Source organism: Sinocyclocheilus grahami, unplaced genomic scaffold, assembly GCF_001515645.1.
Source record: "Sinocyclocheilus grahami isolate Dianchi unplaced genomic scaffold, SAMN03320097.WGS_v1.1 scaffold16.1, whole genome shotgun sequence".
NCBI lineage: Eukaryota > Metazoa > Chordata > Actinopteri > Cypriniformes > Cyprinidae > Sinocyclocheilus > Sinocyclocheilus grahami.
The window spans coordinates 1,608,108-1,629,330 of NW_015505195.1; the positions used below are offsets into that span (position 1 = coordinate 1,608,108).

At 36.6% G+C, this 21,223-nt stretch overlaps 2 protein-coding genes across 4 annotated transcripts in view; both read right to left on the reverse strand.

Moving 5' to 3' along the window:
• Positions 1 to 291: 291 nt before the first annotated feature.
• On the reverse strand, positions 292 to 13,272 carry LOC107548166 (RING finger protein 11). Of its 3 annotated transcripts, XM_016228748.1 has the most exons (5): positions 13,135 to 13,272; positions 12,765 to 13,039; positions 3,781 to 3,950; positions 1,481 to 1,582; positions 292 to 874 (listed from the first exon to the last, which is right to left on the reverse strand). In XM_016228748.1, the coding sequence occupies exons 2-5, from the start codon at positions 12,885 to 12,887 to the stop codon at positions 805 to 807; spliced, it is 465 nt and encodes a 154-aa protein (XP_016084234.1). In that variant the 5' UTR covers positions 12,888 to 13,039; positions 13,135 to 13,272; the 3' UTR covers positions 292 to 804. The 3 variants fall into 3 exon arrangements, with proteins under 3 accessions (XP_016084234.1, XP_016084225.1, XP_016084243.1); XM_016228739.1 differs by having other exon boundaries at positions 12,765 to 13,272; XM_016228757.1 differs by lacking the exon at positions 1,481 to 1,582 and having other exon boundaries at positions 292 to 976; positions 12,765 to 13,272.
• Positions 13,273 to 16,321: 3,049 nt separating this feature from the next.
• The window catches only part of ttc39a (tetratricopeptide repeat domain 39A), a 26,164-nt gene continuing 21,262 nt past the window's right edge, over positions 16,322 to 21,223 (reverse strand). The window contains exons 15-20 of the mRNA XM_016228785.1: positions 20,918 to 21,009; positions 20,505 to 20,625; positions 20,008 to 20,119; positions 19,629 to 19,743; positions 19,226 to 19,342; positions 16,322 to 18,247 (exon numbers count right to left, since the gene is read on the reverse strand). Of these exons, the coding sequence (XP_016084271.1) occupies positions 18,130 to 18,247; positions 19,226 to 19,342; positions 19,629 to 19,743; positions 20,008 to 20,119; positions 20,505 to 20,625; positions 20,918 to 21,009 (675 nt within the window). The 3' untranslated portion in view covers positions 16,322 to 18,129. The remainder of the gene's footprint in view (positions 18,248 to 19,225; positions 19,343 to 19,628; positions 19,744 to 20,007; positions 20,120 to 20,504; positions 20,626 to 20,917; positions 21,010 to 21,223) is intronic.

The window sequence follows — 21,223 nt, forward strand, 5'->3', positions numbered from 1 at the left end:
GGTGCGTGACCGGCTTGTCTAGGTGTCGTCAATGAGAGACAAAGGAATCACATGATACAGTTTTCAGGGTGCAAAATGGCTCCTGCAGTTTTCCCGTCCAGCAGGACAATGCAGAAGAGGTTTAATTATCACTGTGGCCTCCTTTATCCCATGATGCCACAGGCACACCATCCCACACCCAAGGCGAGCAGACAGTTTGTCTCTTTATGCAAAGGGCCGTGTGAGGACAGGACGCAAGGGTTGTGTATGTGTGTGTGTGTGGGCTTAATTCTTTGAGTCAAAAGTGCAAAAATTCATGATGAAGCTTTTTTTTCTTCTTTCTTTGTGTGTGTGTATGTGCAGTGCCATTTGTTTTGCTCCACTGCAGCTTCAGCAGAAATGAAACGAGCCCTTTATGGAAACAGACACCGAGAAAGAAAGAAAGAAATAGAGACTGAATGTTAAAGATGCATTTTTAAAAGTCCTCCAGTAGGTTCGTCTTCTTCCAGTGTAAGTGTTGCTATAGTGGAAAGGTGCGTGACCGGCTTGTCTAGGTGTCGTCAATGAGAGACAAAGGAATCACATGATACAGTTTTCAGGGTGCAAAATGGCTCCTGCAGATTTCCCCGTCCAGCAGGACAATGCAGAAGAGGTTTAATTATCACTGTGGCCTCCTTTATCCCATGATGCCACAGGCACACCATCCCACACCCAAGGCGAGCAGACAGTTTGTCTCTTTATGCAAAGGGCCGTGTGAGGACAGGACGCAAGGGTTGTGTATGTGTGTGTGTGTGTATGTACGGCGGGGATCAGTGCAGGGAGTAGTCAGTTAGTTTCGTAGGACGAGAGCAAGGCAGCATCTACAGGCTCCATACAGGAGGGACACGTGAAGGACCTCATCAGCCAGTCATCTATGCAGTCCAGGTGGTAGATGTGCATGCAGGGGAGGAACCGGATGGGGTCTCCGTACACAAAGTCCATCATGCAGATCACACACCTGCGCAAAGAGAGAACGTGTTAACATGCACCACGATAAGCTTGGCAACAAAGGGCACATCGTTTCCATAGGCTGCTGACAGAGTCTGGCATAATGCAGAATTTAAAAGTTGGTCACACCCTGCCGGATGTTGAATCGGAAATTGAATTAGAATGGCAGGAAGATGAATTTACTGAACTGTAATTCAAAAATAATTCAATAGTCACACAACAGAATGATCAGGAACAGACACTTCTGAGATGTCCTCATTAAGGTTTACATCTTGTAAACCTGCTTCAGGTTGCTTGGCTTCATTTAAATTTGAGCATTCTGGGAATATATAAACCAACATTTAAAAATGTGGGGTTGTTATGATCTTTTAATGTTTTTGAAAGAAATATCTCATGCTCACCAAGGCTGCCGATTTTTGATCAAAATACAGTAAAAAAAAAAATCAATAATAAAATATAAAAAGAGAGAAAGAAATATTAGTTTTCTATTTGAATATATTTTAAATAGAAGGACCTCATCAGCCAGTCATCTATGCAGTCCAGGTGGTAGATGTGCATGCAGGGGAGGAACCGGATGGGGTCTCCGTACACAAAGTCCATCATGCAGATCACACACCTGCGCAAAGAGAGAACGTGTTAACACGCACCACGATAAGCTTGGCAACAAAGGGCACAGCATTTCCATAGGCTGCTGACAGAGTCTGGCATAATGCAGAATTTAAAAGTTGGTCACACCCTGCCGGATGTTGAATCGGAAATTGAATTAGAATGACAGGAAGATGAATTTACTGAACTGTAATTCAAAAATAATTCAATAGTCGAACAACAGAATGGTCAGGAACAGACACTTCTGAGACGTCCTCATTAAGGTTTACATCTTGTAAACCTGCTTCAGGTTGCTTGGCTTCATTTAAATTTGAGCATTCTGGGAATATATAAACCAACATTTAAAAATGTGGGGTTGTTATGATCTTTTAATGTTTTTGAAAGAAATATCTCATGCTCACCAAGGCTGCCGATTTTTGATCAAAATACAGTAAAAAAAAAATCAATAATAAAATATAAAAAGAGAGAAAGAAATATTAGTTTTCTATTTGAATATATTTTAAATAGTCCTGTCAAAATTAGTGCATTAACGTAGGGGATACATTTTTTCAGGTTAACGAGTTAAAAATATTTAACGTAATTAACGCAGGGGTGGAGCCAGGGTTGACCACCCCACTCACAACTGCTGCTTCTCTCTTTTTTTCTTGTCAAGAATTGTGTTTATTTAGACGCAGAACATCTTTACGACCACATCAAACGGGAGACTTTCAGACACACACTCCAACTTCGCCTCAGCGCCAGGCGTGAGTCAAACGAGCGTGGAAAAAGTACAGGTGACGAGCATGCAATGTCATAGTTATGTCATCAGTTAAGTCATGAAGTTCCCAGGAAGGCGATTAAAGTTGCCTTAAACTGTGCATGCATGTAAATGTTTGTTACATATGAGTCACAGTTAGAACATGACTCTGAAATGCAGTGGTTTGTAAAACTGTCCTGGAGCACCCCAGCACTGTCTCCCTCATCTATAACACAACACGATTCACAAGTGGGTCAGACTCAGAAAAGGTAAAGAGTAGTGAGAAAATACGATGCATGTCAGATCCGCGTCATGTTCAGCAGCCAAAATAACCTAATAACCAAGCTGCTGTGATGTCTGTAAATCAAAGAACAAAAGAAAAAAAACTAACAAACAAACAAGAAATCAATAACTTGTTTAAGGAATCATCTCGATTTAATTTAGAATTTAGTGTTTGATAACTTTATTCAATTTCTGTATATTTCCTACTTGCTGAAGGGCACAGGTATATTTTTTATAATGGGGTTATGTGAAGATTGTTTTAAGTTCACTTAAATTAGAAGTTTTTTTTTTTCTTTAAGTCTAATAAATGTTAAAAGTTATAGCTCATTTATACTATATGAATGCCTATAGTCAGTGGTTAAATATTAGGGGGAAAAACAATTTCATAGCGACATAAGTAGTATTGTGGATGCCTTTAAACAAATATACTGTATGTTGTTTCTACATTAATTTGAAGATTGAATGTGAAATTATAGCAAAATAAAAGTATATTTAAAAACTTTAATGTTAGGTGAGATTAATCGCGATTAATTTCAGAAGAAATGTACATTAGTTCATTTTTTTTAATTGATTGACAGCACTAATTTTAAAATGTAATTTATTCCTGTGATGGCAAAGCTGAATTTTCAGCAGCCATTACTCCAGTCTTCAGTGTCACACGATCTTTCAGAAATTATACTAATATGCTGATTTGCTGCTTAAACATATATTACTGCCAATGTTGAAAATGGTTGTGCTGCTTAATATTTTTGTGGAAACAGTGATACATCTTTCCAGGATTCTATGATGAATAGAAAGTAAAGAAAAAAACAGCATTTATTTAAAATTGAAATCTTTTGCAACATTTGTAAATGCATTTACTGTCACTTTTGAACAATTTATTACATCCTCGCTGATGATAATTAAATTCCATAAAGCAATGCATTATAAATGTAGGCCTAATGCTGTTAAACATTTAAATAATCTCATAATTTAACATGCTACCATAGTCATAGTAATAGCAGATTTCAGCTTAAGCGGATTCATTTCACTATAAATATGCTGTGCTTTCATGTGCATATTTATAGTGAAAGGAAAGGAATTTAAGTTTTTGAGCTAGATTGAAAAAAAATGGTGCTCCTAGATGGTGCCTTCAATACCTTTAATATAACTAAGAAACAAAGAGACAGGTACACAGTCTCATTACTTACTCTCTAATCTTCTTCTCAGTGCCGTCACTGCCTGGATCGTAGACACCTTTGGGAAGATGCTGGATGAGGCCGATCCTTTGAGCGATCCGCACCTGCTCCTCTTCAGTCAGTTGGGTTGCCAGCCGGGCCTGGCTGGGAGTGGGGTGATACACAGGCACATGGATCTGCTCCTGAAAACACACACACTTATGGCATAAGAACATATAACAATAGTGAATATTCATGGATTAGGTTTGAAATCTTTAACCTCTTCTATGCAACTCAATACAACGCAAAGTCATATATGACCAAGCAAATCCAGAATTGACTACACAGCTAAATAATGCTTTAGCTCATAATACAGTTATGAGTAAGCATTTTAATATTTGAGGCACGTGCAACTAAAGCTCCACTAGGGGGCGATCTCTCCCTTTTTGCACCATTTTGATGTGAGAAGCCCAAATGGGACCATATTGAGTCCAAAGGGTACTTATGAAGAGAGGGAGGTGAACAATAGCTCCCATTGAGACAGGCGCCTGCTCAGCATTCACTAATGAATGCTGTTTGGGAGACTGTGAGCATGCTTAAGCTCTGTGTGCTATGCATTCTGCTAAAAACGGCAAATAAGGTATTTAAGGCTGTCTTTAGAACAAGTAGATGTCACAGTACCGTTCATAGCAAATGAGAATCAAAATATAAGCATTTATTTGAATTTCATAAAGAGCAAAACTTCTGTTATACACTGTAAAATCTGTATAACAGTTCTTATGAGACCTTTTTTTTTTTTTTTTTTTACAGTTTTCACACCCATGATCGTTATTTTTTTAGCACTCTCCTGATGAATATATTTAAAATAAATGTTATGCAGCTTCTTCAGGACTTCAGTTATATAAATTATAATGTATAATAATAAAACGTATAAAAAATAAATATGCAATAATACATAGAAATGAACATTTAATAAAAATCTAAAATAGAAATATATATATATATATATACATACATACACACACACAACATAAATTATATATAATAAAAAAATATAAAAAATAGAAATGAATAGAATTTTGTGCATACACACACAAACATATATACATAGTTTTGGTATTGTGGCCCACTCAGTCATGTTAAATAATTGTGATTATGATTTTTGCCATAATCAAGCAGCCCTAATATACACACACATATAGTGTGTAGTAAGTTTTTATCTCTTTTTTATTATTTTCTAAATGTTTAACATCTTACTGTTCTGCTTACAATATTACATACCTCTCTTTTCTCATAAATGTACATACCCCTGTGCATAATCTGTATGAACCTAACCACCATTACAAGCATAATACCACTAAATTACCACTAAACCCGAGAGGACATTAATATATTGTTTCAGGTGTCAACAATTGTACCCTGGAGTTCAGATCACATCTCCCTTTAAAACCCTACAATAAACTAGCCATGTAAATGAGTGATGATTTGTAAATGGTGGTGTTGATGGTTATTGGACTGGAGGTTTCACACTCTGAGCCCTCGCAGTCTTGGGAACAACAAAAAAAAACAACAACACTGCTTTGGCTCAGAACAGCCACACATGGCCAAATCTACAGATATTGCTCCATGGATAATCATACTTTGCAGATATTTATTACTTCCTTTACATTATAAACTTCTAACCCACATTCATATAGGCACGCACCACTATAACGATTAATCAGAATTAAGACAGGTTTCCACACAGGGGAGTAAAGCCCATAGGCAGGAGTGAGACATGTTCTGTAGAAACCAGGCCGGAGGACTCAGAGGTGCTGCTGGGAAAAGCAACCATGGCGTAGTGCAGAGTTCTGTTTTCAGATCAGATTAAAGGTGAGCTCTAAGATCAGGTTCAGCGCTCACTTGAGAATTAGGTCACGCAACGGCCATATTGAATACAATCACATGACGGACACATCAGACAGGTTACACTACCTATTTAAATACACAATTATTTGCACACTGGCTAAAGACACTACCAATAGAAAGAATATTTGTAAGGCACGTACACACTCATAATGTAATGGTCGGCACTCTGTGGTCCAGAAAATAAAGGTGTGTGTGTGTTTAGCTGGAAGTAAACTCGAAACATGATCGCTCTGACAACGGTGGCGTCGTCTTCTCTGAAACATTCTCTGAAACTCTTGTGTTTCACTTTATGGAAAGCTAACAAAGGCTGAGTCGCTGCCTAGTCAGTCAATGACTTCACAGGCAGCGTTTATGTATTAAGGTACATCTTAAAGACAATGTATATCATTTTTGTGGCACTAGAATCACCAAACGGAACAACAAAATTAATCTAAACACTCGCCCCATCTGCTAATGGCCGAAAAATATAGATGTTGGGCTGGTTGGCATGTTCAAACAAACAAAACAAAGTTTTGATATGACATTTAAATTTAATATTATAAATATAAAATATATAATATGTTGCCCTTTTGGGCTGGTCAGGATGTTTAAACAAACAAACAAAGCAAAATTTTCATATGATAATAAAATTTATATTATAAAATATGTTGAACAGGCTGATCAAAAAAGCAAAAATTTGAAATTTAGATGAGACAAAATATTTGACAATATATAATATAAAATCGAATATACTGTATAATAGTTTATAATAATTTTATACAATAATAATATTTTATAATATATATTTTATATATAAATATATAAAATATGTAGCACTAAAAACAATTACATAATTAAGGACACAAGATTCAGACTGACTTAACCAGACTGATATAACCAAGCAAATATTTAAATGCTATAATGCTTTCTCTGTAGAAATACTGTAATAAATCATAGAGACTCATCAATTTAAAAAAGGTCACATCAGTGTTTTGTGAACACTATTTTTTGACAGCAAGTATTAAGTATTTGCTAAGTGTTATTAACTATTAAATACTAAGTATTAAGTATTTAGCTCGCATTTACTACTTGGACTTTTCCCAAACTATAATGCCAGACTAAAATATGTGAAATCGAGTGCAACATTTTGAAATATTATAGGCAACCTTTCATTGCATCTAAATGTTGTACGACTCATCTGCATTCTAGCTTGCATTCTCCGGTGATTTATTAAAGGGCATACTGATGCGCAAAACATGATTTTAAAACGCATTTTACTTAATATTTCTTCTTAAAACTGCATTTGTAAATTAAGAAACGTAATTTATCGACATCAGTAATTGTAATCAAATTACATAAACTAAAAATGTAATGCATTACATTACTGTGTTATCAGGAAAAGTAATTACAATACAGTAATGCGTTATACCCAACTCTGACTGCGATATTACAATACTGCATTTATCGTGACAACCCTATGTATCGATCCACATTGATGGATCGTTACACCCTACAAGTTGTAAATATATCAATAAAACAAACCCTTACCTTGTTAATATACAATTAAACAACACTGACAAGAAAAAGAAAATCGTCACATTCAAACACATAGGATTGTGGGGTATTATAAGCAGTGAGGTATAAATCTACTGTATACTACCTTCAAACATTTACCAGACAAAGGCATCCTAATAGACAGTATGTTACAAGACCAATTTATTTGGACATATCATATTTCAGGCATCAAGAGCACAGAGCTACACTGTTAAAATTGCTCGTTTGAGAACAACATGAACAGCATCAGACACTCCAACACCACGAGTGCAAGAGAGAATGATTTGATTGGTTCAAAGAAACAGACAGTCCGAGACAAAGAGATGAAGGAAGCGTGGAAAAGAAAAAAAACGAGAGCTGGCGAGTGGGGAATTCTGTTTGGTCTGGTAGGCTTTGGGTGCTAAACAAAGCATGTCGTCCAGTATCCGGCCCTCCCTCATTACTGGAGCAGACAAATCGTCCAGCGGTCCATCTTCTACTCTGTTCCAGTAAAGGCTGAAAGCACCACTCCCTCTCTGGACTCACTGGACTAAACAAAACAATCCAAACCTTCATCACACTGTATGCTTCTACTGCCTCAAAATCTATAAAAACTATAAACCAGTAAAACAACTGTTACTCCTGATAACACTGTCAAGACTTCATCTTTGTTTCAGAAATCAAATCAATGTCAAGGCTGATTCAGTGCTTTCACAACAAACATAGAAATGAAGTCATCTGTGCTTCACACTCCTGTAGGTGTACCTCACTCGATTAGCCCAAAATAAAGCTACAGGCTAGCATGACTCAGCCAGACGCTCAACCGCCCTACACAGTGGACAGAGACTACAGACAGTATGAAGAGGAGGAGCTACTTTAGCATCTCCAACACTGCTACTTTTAGTACACCGTTCAAATTAGGCTGCTTAGTGTTTGGGATGTGGCTTTTAATGATGAGACCTTTTTTGTAATCAGGCTCTCAAGAAATGTATAACAATTTGGACAGATTTATCGGCCAACATATCGGTTATCGGCTTTCAAAAATAAAGAATAATCGGTTATCGGTATCGGGCAAAATTTTCATATCGGTGCATCCCTAATTTAATGTGTTGTTGCAGATTAGAAGTATTCATTTCCTAAATAAATATAAAACGTAACTGACCCCAGAGTAACATCAATTCTGCTCATTCTTAATTATAAGGGTCAGACAGAAAATGGTCATGCAAAGAAAAAATATGACTGCTATTCGAGCATGAAATCTAAACGAAAATTATAAGAGCAAGAAAAAAAAAATCTAAATATCTTAGTCCAACTTCACAAAAACCATTCTGTTGTGATTTCACCCAAACTAAAGCATTCACATTACATTTTCCCCCCCAAATTTGTTTTATTCAGGCTGAAATTAAACTTTCAAAGTGTATGTAAATATATCGACATGTGTTACGGGAACAACATTTTTCTGCACCTGCTCCACTCAAGGGCAATCAACTCTCTCTTTTTTTTCTGTCTCCCACACTTTGTCCTCCTTCTCTTAGCAGTGAGTGGACTGAGGAGGTGGACGCTTATCTGAGCACAGGAAGGTTAAACAAACAGCTGTTTGAGTGCTACTCAAGTCAGTGGTGCAGAAACAGTCTGTACCAGCTCAGCACAAAATCAGGTCTCCATTACCAAACACTAATACACTCTCGTCAATACACATACATGTACATGCGTGTAAAAGGGCTCTTAAGCAGTGTGACACCCAAATTACATCGACATACGGTTTAGAGACAAGTACTCATGCACAGTTTCTGCACAATTTGGTTACAGGGAGAACATTTGCTTACAACTACTTGTTTATACAGTACACTAGCTAAATACATTTTTAGTGAATCCTTTAAAAGTACAAATGATATGGCATTTCCTGTGTTTAAATCATAAGACTTCTTTTAAAATGGATGTTTTACATTTTTTACTGTGTACTAGATGTAATGTTACACAGATTCAGGGCACTGAATGGTTAAATGTTTAGTTTCTGACACTTTAAAAGCTGCAGGCCTGTTTCTTTACACTTTGTAGACGTTTATCTCCAAAGAATGGTTCATTGTGTAAACTGCATGGATTTCCCTTCATAGAAATCAACACCTTTCTTCAAATCCCTCTTTCATAAGCAATGAGTGTATCAGCCAGAGAAAATACTCTCCTTCTTCCCCACTTTACTCCAGTCATTCTCAACAAGCTTTACCGTTTTGAAGAATTAGTTAAGAGTTTTTAATTGTTTTAGCTTCATTGGTGTGAGTAGCCACTTAGGTCTAGTGTTAAGGACCTGAGCGGATAACTGAAAGGTTGCAGGTTTGAACCCCTAAACATTTGATCCATACATTGATCCATCCGACAGACCCTAGTCAGAGAAACTGCTGTAATTAAAGTTCATAAAAATAAAAACATTGTAAGTGACAGACCTACATTCAACGCCGTATTGTACAAGGCTCATTGAAAATACATAAAAAATAAACGTGTGACTAGGACTCTGTACGAAAACCTGTACTGAATGAAAATCCATCACAGAAATATTAATAACTTTCTACCATAAACATTTCAATATGTGTGAAATTATTTTTCATTATTATTTTAATTGTATTACTATATTATTCTATCAATTGTCACACAAGTCTCTAAGCTGCATCATTTCTACTGTCAAACAATTTTGCCTCAATTAAGTTCTAAGTTTTAAAAGCATCAGTGAAGAGCTTGAGATTAAATATTTTCTTCACAAATGATAAAACAAGCAAATATAAATTGTGAACAGAATAGTTTTATTTTCAATCAAAAGTGTGAAAGTATTTAATTGTATTTAGAATACATATAATGCTAGCTACAAAATTAGCCTTAGCAAGACAAAATTGTAAATTTCCACCATCATGTACAACATAAAATGCTATTAAACACAATAGCACATCTGAGAACTGGTGGAAAAGTTCACAATGTATTGTCTAAAAGACTACAGGGCCAAAAGTGCCCATGTCTGAAGAATCTAGTGTGTATGTGTGTGCATGTGGGAGAAAGCAGACAGGTAAAGTCAGGATAAGGATTGAGTACTTCCACTTAAAATGAGCTGTCTGGCTACTAGGTGGCGTGAGGCCTCCATGTCAGAGAACAGAGAAAGCAGCCTGTTAGATGAAGCAACTACAGCATGAAGTAACCAGCATGAACCAAAAAAAGAGAAAGGAATCGACTGATGACTAGAGAGGTGAGCAAGCCACAACACTTTTTGTAAGGCTAATGGGAACCTCCACTATTTCTAATGTTGGCACCTACATGGCCTTTCTCTCTCACACAGATACGCTTATCTCACCTCGTCCAGCCTCACGCATGAGTCAGCAAATGCTGTCAGCTGCTTTCCAAACTACCAGGAAGACCTCATATTACACTCCTGTCCATCTCCTCATCATTCCCTCAAGTTCACTTCCTGTTTCAATTAGATTCACAATACAGCATCAAAACAATAATGCAGTTTGGCTTTACTGCATGAACTGTATTTACTGTTCAGTCATGCAGATCATAGTAGAAGGGATCTGGCTGTTATTCCGAAATAGAGTCGTTCTCACCTGTTTAGTCTCTGTCGGAGTCACAGGGTGTGAAACTAGGCTAACTCTTCTGAGCTCCTTATACAATGGTGCTAATGCTGCTTAACATAGCAGCTAAAGAAAGCCAGGAACCATGAGAGCATTGATAAGACATCAACTAGTACAGAAATCCTAAATGGAAATGCTTTACAGAAAATCGAAATAAATTGACTGACTAAATAAAAAAAGTAGACATTTGTAATGTTACAAAAAATTAGTTTCAAATACATGCTGTTGTTCAAACCTTTCATTCAAAGAAAAAGATGTAAATGATTACAAAATATATCAAGCTGTTTTCAATATAGTAATAAGAAATGTTTCTTATTAGAATGACTTCTGAAGGATCACGTGACAGTAAAGCCTGGAATAATGGCTGATGAAAACTTTCCACTCAAATTGCAATGCTCATCATATCATTTATGGATTTATAGATATTTGAATGCAAATTGCAAATCTAAACTACTGTACAAGCTGAAAAAAAATCTGTTGAGCCCTCTGCTAACATTACCGCTCCATTTCCTGATGACGCAAATTAGATTCATGCACACATACTTATCCTATTCTGCACACACTTAATGTGGCATGTAATGAGAGAAACCTTAAAGGGATAGTAGACTCAGATTAAAGTTCTGTCATCATTTACTTACCCTCATGTCATTCCAAACCTGTACGACTTTCTTCTGTAGACCACAAAAAAAACGTCATAAGGTGTTTTTTTAATCTATATAATGAAAGTCAATGCATGGGGTCCAGTGCTGTTCTTTCATTGTATGAACAAAAATGGTTCAAATATCATTCAACATATCTTCATTTGTGTTTCACAGAAAAAAAGATAGTCATACAGGTTTGCGTGTGTTGTGTAAATGACAAGTGAATAAAAGATGACAGAATTTTCATTTTTGGGTGAATAATCCCTTTAACAGAAAGACTTGGACGACGGCATCTTTGTGTTCTGAAAGAAGTAGCGGCAAAGTATTTGAAGCACGTTTTTTGAAGGCATATGAAGGAGGCAATTTACAACTATCTACTACTGCATTTTAAAGATCCCTTTATAACTTAAAAAAAATTATCAGAACAGTTTCCGTGCATACTTGAGAGCACAGACAGCCCCTTCTAGCTCCCTGCCTGAGACTCTGGGGGAAAAAACGTCAAGCATTCTTGGCAAGCGTCGCGACACAAGAATGTGCTGAGATTGGGAATGATTTGGGTTCTCAAGGGACCTGTGCATTTTTTCATCCACTGCGTGATTCAAACAGACCTCCTGTCTGTCCAACATTCTGACAATAGGCTGAAGCGTGCCATCATAATATTGCACAGAGCAGCAGTGCTGTTAACAAACGCTGGGTGAATTCAGCACGGTGCCATCTTCTTCTGCTCGTTTTTTTTTTTTTTACACCCTTGTCTGATCTTGTACCCCAGAGATTCAATAACTTCACAAAACAGAAAGCTGAGCACGGTTTTTGCTGGCGTTCAGCAGAAAGGTGCCTCCTCTTGAAAGACACAGCCCAGCACCACAAGAAAGAGTGCATTTATCCTATAATGACATTCTGTTTGCATTTCAACCCTTGAGCTGCACGATGTGAGAGATTTGCTTCAAAAATGGATGCTATTTCTTCATTTAACATGTGATTATTAATTGTATGGAGTGCAAATAATAAATAACTAGTACTACCACAGAACACCAGCACCCATTGGAAAAGCAAATTAAAGCGTGCTTATCAAAAACACAATCCACTGGAAAATGACACAAAAACAGGTCTGTGATCACTTAGTATGGCACACTGTCTAGGGTGAAATTAAACAGATGGAGCTCCTGCGGGAGCCTGGTGCTGCTGATTTATGTTTCCGTATATTAGTATGCTTTTGTTTTTGCAAGATATTACAGATTATGAACATAGCAACGTGAATGTTTACAATAGAAAGCAGGAGCGTGGACTCGAGACACAGCATTTCAGCCAAAAGGAAAGTTTCTTTGTTTATTCTTTAGTTTACCTGATATGGAGGTGGTGGTTCCTGATCCGGATCGTTGGCGTCACCGAAACTGGCCCTGTCTGACTGTGATTCGTGGAGCAAGGAGATATCATCCGAAGTGGGAGATTTCAGACAATTCCCCATCTCCTTTCCAAACTCCTTGTTGTCTAAATGTTGAAATCCTGTCTATCCCCTCCTTTCCGCCCTTAATCACTCCAACCGGTCTTCTGCCCTTTTAAAAAGAATGACTAAATCTCTGTCATTCATTTAAAATGATCCGATCATCATGAGAGACCCTGACGGACAAAAACAAAGCATTGTCGACACACAAAGAACCCTGGCAAAAAGTGTCAGAAAACAGATATGAAACGATGTTTTTGTAAACACACACAATCTAAACCTGTCAAATACGTCTATATGCCCTAAAGCCGTGTTATGTAGAGCTGTCCTTTTCTCCTCGTCTCAACAGTAAACACTGGTTAGCCTTCAACCGATAATATCTACAATATCAAATACGCTCTCGCTCTCAATGGCGATTTAGGCAAGGTTGCCTTTCAGGCAGTCATTCTAAGTCCCGCCTCCGGGCTGCATGGACCAATCAGCAGGTGTCTTTTTTAGTAAGGACGTTTTTAGTGGTTATTCGTTACCCAATCAGATCGCCGACTTGCAACACTAACAACAGGGGTTTTAAAGCCTGTAAACTTGACCGCAATAGGCCGATTTAAAGGCACAGTTCGCTCGATATTAAAAATTATGTTGTAATTCATTTTGTTGGGTAAACGCAGGACGCCTAATATCTCAGAAAATGAGATATTAGACAGAAGGACAGTACCCAGTCACGATTCACTTTCATAGTAGGTAAAACGATGTGATGAAAACGAATGGCGACTTTAATTTTAGTTTTAAGTTTTAGTCATTTTTTCATGTGCGTTTGACATTTTTTATTATTTATGTTTTTACATGAATATTTAATTTAATTTTAATTTCAGGTTTAGTTTGAATCATTTTAGTACTTCAACTTAAATATTTTATTTCAGTTTGCTGCCAAGGCATCGTTTTGAAGTATTTCAGCTAATATTTATATTTTATTTTGTTATACATTGTTATACATGTCAGCTTTATTTAAAAATAACTCATTTTAATAGTTTTGGTTTTAGTTAACAGCAACAATGCTGACATTGAGTAGTACAGACGTATAGTGTAGCCAGGATGTTTTTATTGATTACAATGTACCATACTAGTTTTATTTTTGTAATATCATTTTAAATCACCCTTTTATGTTTATGTTTTGAAGATATGAAGATTCATCAGAAATATAGGACTATGTTTTTTAATATTAAACCTGAACAAAAGGAGATGTTCGGCAGAATGTAATGTAGAAATTGACAGCCTCATTCACCTTCATATTTTTTTCCATACAATGAAAGTGAATAGCAACTGAGGCTGACATTCTGCTAAACATCCCCTTTTGTTTTTCATGCAAGAAAATTAATGATGACAGAATGTCAATTTTTTGGGTGGACTATCTCTTTAAGCAGCCAGGCCACTTAGATCAAATAAGGAAAACAAAAGAAGTGTATTTTGGAATGCTATCATATCATTTAATTTTAAATTAGAAAATGTAAGTTCAGTATTTACAGGAATGTGTTTACACAGTAGCCATGCACCACCATATACAGGATTTGCTGACCTCTATAGCCCAAAGCCTGTAAAATCAATCTAAATCAGGAAGAATTTCAATGAGAAACAAAAGCCATAACAATGAAAAACCCATATATCATATATATTTCATTTTCAAACATTTTGTTTTGCCACATTTGAAGCACAGCATGAAACACATTGCCTGTGAAATTTCTGAGCAAACACAAGGCTACAGCATGAGCTGATGATTGTTTTTGCTTAATGTAAATTTGACTTTGGTAGAACTGGATCTCATAAAACAGGCACTATTCAGATTACACTGTAGAAGAACAAACATCCATGGATACTATTCAACTAATCTGGGATAAATTAATATAAAACACAAGCCTTGAAGTGTAGGACTATCTGATTAAAACTACATCTGAAAATACACCACCGCATTTGAAAACTACACTGCAGCTGTGTTTAGTTGGTTGAACTCCGTACTATTTTATACATATTTTAAATAAAATAAAAACAAACAAACAAACAAACTACAGGGAAAAGCTCCATGAAGTAGCATTCATATACTGAACAAAGTACAATCCCCTGTCCTGAACCAGCTCAAATTTTCTTTCTCTTCGTAGTGTAAGTCTGTAGTGGTTGTCAGTGCATCCCTCACTTTGGTTAGAGCTGGCATGCCAGCCTGTCCTGCATGTATCTAAAAGACTTGTTTGTTTGAGCTCAAGTACGATCTGGACCAAGTCCACATGAAGGAGACTGCCTTTCTAAAAGACACATTCAGATGCCCACTTAAAACGGGACAAATTTGAAAGGCGCCACAAGAGTGAATAAATACTAAAAAAAGAAAAATCTAAACCCACAAAACTTCTAGTTTACATTCCTTATTTGCTGTTATGAAGATGCTTGTTTTCTTTTTTTTTAAACACATTGCTAAAACAGACTAATTATGTACACAGAAACACAAAGACAATGTTATGTGATAAAAATTAAGCTTAGAACAGGAATCCTGTCCATGAGATTTGACAAGGCCACAGTACTCTAACCAAAGAGTAACCCATGAACAATTCATCATATAACCTCTGGACAATAGGCTTATTTTATAACCTATTTATACTCCAAAGATTAAAAGTGAACTAATATTTGTGCACATGTGCTTTAAATCCAAATCAAACAGTTAGCTGTAAGGCACAGCCACGTCTAGGCTGCTGATGACACAGGGTGACCAACAGTGGAGAGCATTACCAACAAAAGCTTCGAAAGCAGCCAATATGATTGACAGATGGCCTTACTTTTGTTCTGAATGACAATGTGTTTAGCCTGAAGTACCAGTATAATATTATTGGACTGATATAACTTGTATCTAGGGTTATATTATTATTATTAATCATAATGTTACATTTACAATATTCTAACAGCACAATGTTATTTATATGACATCATAACAGCATGATGTCACTTCTGTGTCTTAAGTGAACTGCACTGCACCTCACACAGCATCATTCATGCAGCCGTTGTCCATGTACTGTATAATCTCCGTGTGTGTCATTCAATGAAGATGATTAGTCACTATAAGCTCAGCTTGGGTCTGATCAGTCATGTGCTCTTTTAGACCTCCTCTTGGCATATGGCAACCCACGTCAAGCCGGATCTTGGCTTGCTGTGACCCCAGCGATGACCCCAACTGTTAAGGGCTGGAGGGTGAGCAGTGGTCTCCGTTCACAGCTGTGCCTCGTGCCTTATGTAGTGCTGCCTGGATCCGGAAGTGAGTCCGTGATTCCATGGAGTAGTTTTTGTAATTTTGCCTGGCAAAGAAATCATGGTTAATAGTGTTCAAGACTAACAAGGCAATAACTGAGGCTGACATTCTGCTAAACATCCCCTTTTGTTTTTCATGCAAGAAAATTAATGATGACAGAATGTCAATTTTTTGGGTGGACTATCTCTTTAAGCAGCCAGGCCACTTAGATCAAATAAGGAAAACAAAAGAAGTGTATTTTGGAATGCTATCATATCATTTAATTTTAAATTAGAAAATGTAAGTTCAGTATTTACAGGAATGTGTTTACACAGTAGCCATGCACCACCATATACAGGATTTGCTGACCTCTATAGCCCAAAGCCTGTAAAATCAATCTAAATCAGGAAGAATTTCAATGAGAAACAAAAGCCATAACAATGAAAAACCCATATATCATATATATTTCATTTTCAAACATTTTGTTTTGCCACATTTGAAGCACAGCATGAAACACATTGCCTGTGAAATTTCTGAGCAAACACAAGGCTACAGCATGAGCTGATGATTGTTTTTGCTTAATGTAAATTTGACTTTGGTAGAACTGGATCTCATAAAACAGGCACTATTCAGATTACACTGTAGAAGAACAAACATCCATGGATACTATTCAACTAATCTGGGATAAATTAATATAAAACACAAGCCTTGAAGTGTAGGACTATCTGATTAAAACTACATCTGAAAATACACCACCGCATTTGAAAACTACACTGCAGCTGTGTTTAGTTGGTTGAACTCCGTACTATTTTATACATATTTTAAATAAAATAAAAACAAACAAACAAACAAACTACAGGGAAAAGCTCCATGAAGTAGCATTCATATACTGAACAAAGTACAATCCCCTGTCCTGAACCAGCTCAAATTTTCTTTCTCTTCGTAGTGTAAGTCTGTAGTGGTTGTCAGTGCATCCCTCACTTTGGTTAGAGCTGGCATGCCAGCCTGTCCTGCATGTATCTAAAAGACTTGTTTGTTTGAGCTCAAGTACGATCTGGACCAAGTCCACATGAAGGAGACTGCCTTTCTAAAAGACACATTCAGATGCCCACTTAAAACGGGACAAATTTGAAAGGCGCCACAAGAGTGAATAAATACTAAAAAAAGAAAAATCTAAACCCACAAAACTTCTAGTTTACATTCCTTATTTGCTGTTATGAAGATGCTTGTTTTCTTTTTTTTTAAACACATTGCTAAAACAGACTAATTATGTACACAGAAACACAAAGACAATGTTATGTGATAAAAATTAAGCTTAGAACAGGAATCCTGTCCATGAGATTTGACAAGGCCACAGTACTCTAACCAAAGAGTAACCCATGAACAATTCATCATATAACCTCTGGACAATAGGCTTATTTTATAACCTATTTATACTCCAAAGATTAAAAGTGAACTAATATTTGTGCACATGTGCTTTAAATCCAAATCAAACAGTTAGCTGTAAGGCACAGCCACGTCTAGGCTGCTGATGACACAGGGTGACCAACAGTGGAGAGCATTACCAACAAAAGCTTCGAAAGCAGCCAATATGATTGACAGATGGCCTTACTTTTGTTCTGAATGACAATGTGTTTAGCCTGAAGTACCAGTATAATATTATTGGACTGATATAACTTGTATCTAGGGTTATATTATTATTATTAATCATAATGTTACATTTACAATATTCTAACAGCACAATGTTATTTATATGACATCATAACAGCATGATGTCACTTCTGTGTCTTAAGTGAACTGCACTGCACCTCACACAGCATCATTCATGCAGCCGTTGTCCATGTACTGTATAATCTCCGTGTGTGTCATTCAATGAAGATGATTAGTCACTATAAGCTCAGCTTGGGTCTGATCAGTCATGTGCTCTTTTAGACCTCCTCTTGGCATATGGCAACCCACGTCAAGCCGGATCTTGGCTTGCTGTGACCCCAGCGATGACCCCAACTGTTAAGGGCTGGAGGGTGAGCAGTGGTCTCCGTTCACAGCTGTGCCTCGTGCCTTATGTAGTGCTGCCTGGATCCGGAAGTGAGTCCGTGATTCCATGGAGTAGTTTTTGTAATTTTGCCTGGCAAAGAAATCATGGTTAATAGTGTTCAAGACTAACAAGGCAATAACTGAGTATATCATGTATCAAACAGGATAAAGGTATAAAATACACATCAGATCAAACACAGTGTTTCAGGGTGAAATATGTGACTGTTGTGCAGAGCAAAATAATATTTAGACCAAACCTTCATATGTCAGAGTGTTTTACATCTGTTAAACAGCCATGATATGCGACTCGATTATAAAATGAATAATTCTGTGAATCAGTTGTGAAATTGTTTTTATTGAGTTGATGACTGAACATGCTGAATGCCACACTTTTTTTGGTGGGATAATGATATATATAAGAATACAATGGCATCTTACAGTACAATTAAAGCAAATCAAATCTGAAATTATCTAGTCTTGACTTCTAATATATATATAATTATACTACTTTGTTGCCTAATACAAAATTCTTTTAACTTTTTTTTTTACTAATTTTGAATGGTTTCAAAATTAGTGAAACCAATTTCACAGCAATGTATCCACAGCAATGTACCATTGTGACAAATTATGCAACCTGTGTATAATTTAATTTTATAGCATAATTTCTATTTTCATACACTTTTACTTGATTTTAAATGACATTATGAAATTAAATTACTTACATACAAAATGATAAAATACATTTTAAAATAAAAACACATTTTTATTTTAATTTATTTAACAGCGAGGTCAAAAGGTATAAACATTGTTTTTTTTGAGCAGTTTGCATAGTTTTCCATGTCGAACAAAGCCATGAATCAATCTCTCAGACTGTGATGAAAACAACCAGTAATTTTAGCAGTGTTACATTTAGTTAGGGTAAAGTGGCAAATCTGTGCCTGCTTTGAAATTCCAAATGCTCCCTTAGATAATACATTCTGACACCAACTCTGCAAACAAGGTCACTCCACACATTATGTACATTGCTATCTTAAAGGTATAAAACAATCACTGTCAGGACTGAACTTACTTGGCTGTCTCCAGAAGTTTGATGGCCTCCTCTATTCTGCCCTGCTCCAAACACAGTAAACCGTGTTCCAGAAGTGCATTGGGCACCAGGTAGTGGTCATATTTAATCTGACTCTCACTGTACAAGTACAAACACAAACAGACAGACAGAAGGAGAGCATTTGTGATGCTATCTTTAAGAATGTTTAAAACATTTTCTCTATTATCTGTGACATACTGGAGACTAAAACATGTAACATTTTTATTCTGTGCTGTAAAATCACAGAACACATCATTTTACAAGTGAGACTCTACCCTTCTGTAGATTCAGTACCAGAAAATAGGCCATATCTTCACAAGAAAAACCACAAACACTTCTCTTCAAGTTAGTGAGGTTTGTTGTACAGTAAAAGAGCAAAACTGACTTGCAGAGGACGAGGGTGAAGTAATGTTCAGCTTCTTCCTTGAAACCCAAGTGTTTGAGACAGAGCCCCTTAAGCAGACTAACCACACACTGGTCATCTGTGGTGAACTCGGTCCCTGAGGGCAAACACACAGAGACAGTTATGTTATAGAAAAAAAACGCTAAATGTGATACAGAGAGTGTCTGTGTGGATGATTTTTTTTGGAACACACTGTTACACTGATACTTTTTGGTGCTCATGGTCATTATTAATCGTTGCTGCAAAGTATCATTTGAAATGACATGAGGAAATATATAATTACATTATTTTTGGGTGAACTATTATTTTAAAAGTGGACACCGGCATAAGCAGTACTGCATTGTTTGGAAAGAGATTTTACTTGGATGTTGCTCAAGCGTCTGCTGGGCCTCATCCAGGGTCTTCAGCATGCCCTCTGTAAGGTCCTTGTGCTTCCCAATCACAGTGTAGCCATTCCAGATATACATCATCTCCTATCGTGCAAACATACCCTCACAATGAGTATGAATTTTAGACTGCGTCTCGTCCAGGTGTTTCCCTTTGTTTGTTTTGCAGTGGCATTACACAAATAAAGATGGTCTAATTCCTTACTCTTTGTTAATTAAAGGGCTTTTCAAACAGGATGTCTTCAAAAAAGGAAAACGAAACACAATAGAATAGAACAGGAAGCCCGTTTATAGATGCAGTACACTATTGCCAATGTACATTATCAGACTTGACACATCTGAATGGTAACTCTAAATGACATGACATGACAGCCAAAGATGCAAGAAGACATCCTGTGTGAACTATGCAAAAAGACACTTGCAGTATCAAATAAATACAGACAGTAAAATCTGTATAAAATTGAACACTGACCAATGGAGGTGCAGGAAGAGGAATAGCATTATCTGTATTATAGCGTCGAGCTTTTCTGATGGCAAACTTCTCTGTGGGCAATGACTTCCCAGCTATTTTCTGCTTCAGACTGGGAACTTGCCTGAAAAGTGCCAAACAGATCACAGTTTGTATTAATACAGTAAAGTACATTTAATGTCCATTTTATATTTGCAAGAGGATGGGCTAAAATATAGATAAAATATTTGGTCTTTTGCAACGTTTGTTTGAACTGAATGACATTACAGTACAGGCTGTATATGATATAAATGACCTTTTTCCTGATCTGATAGTCATGTTGTCCGATTTATAGAATTATATTTAATCATGTGATTACATTCTCTTATGAACAAACATGAACATACACGCTCAAGCACACATTCCCTTGCCATTACCTAAACAAAGCCACCTCATTCTCCCCGAACGGCTGGCATTCCTCACGACTCATCATGCTGAGGTAAGCAGCTTTCATATACGCATATGTGGCCTGAAAAAAGTGTGTGTGAGAGAAAAAAAAAAGAGCAATGAGTTCTGAACTGCACAGTAAACACAAACATCCCTGCGGGAGATGAATTGTCCTCAGCCTCCATTTATGTTATATCAGCAGACCTTTTAAACCCAGAGCAAATCTTCGATTTCATTAAAAAGTGAATGCATCATATTATATATATATATATATATATATATATATATATATATAT

Bases quoted from the DNA above. Each gene is read 5' to 3' on its own strand.
- LOC107548166 (XM_016228748.1), bottom strand. From the start codon at position 12,887: ATGGGGAATTGTCTGAAATCTCCCACTTCGGATGATATCTCCTTGCTC. The intron at 3,951-12,764 runs GTAAACTAAAGA...GTGTGTTTTCAG, and splicing joins AACCACCACCTCCATATCAG to GAGCAGATCCATGTGCCTGT. The intron at 875-1,480 runs GTCCTTCTATTT...CTGGCTGATGAG, and splicing joins ATAGATGACTGGCTGATGAG to GTCCTTCACGTGTCCCTCCT.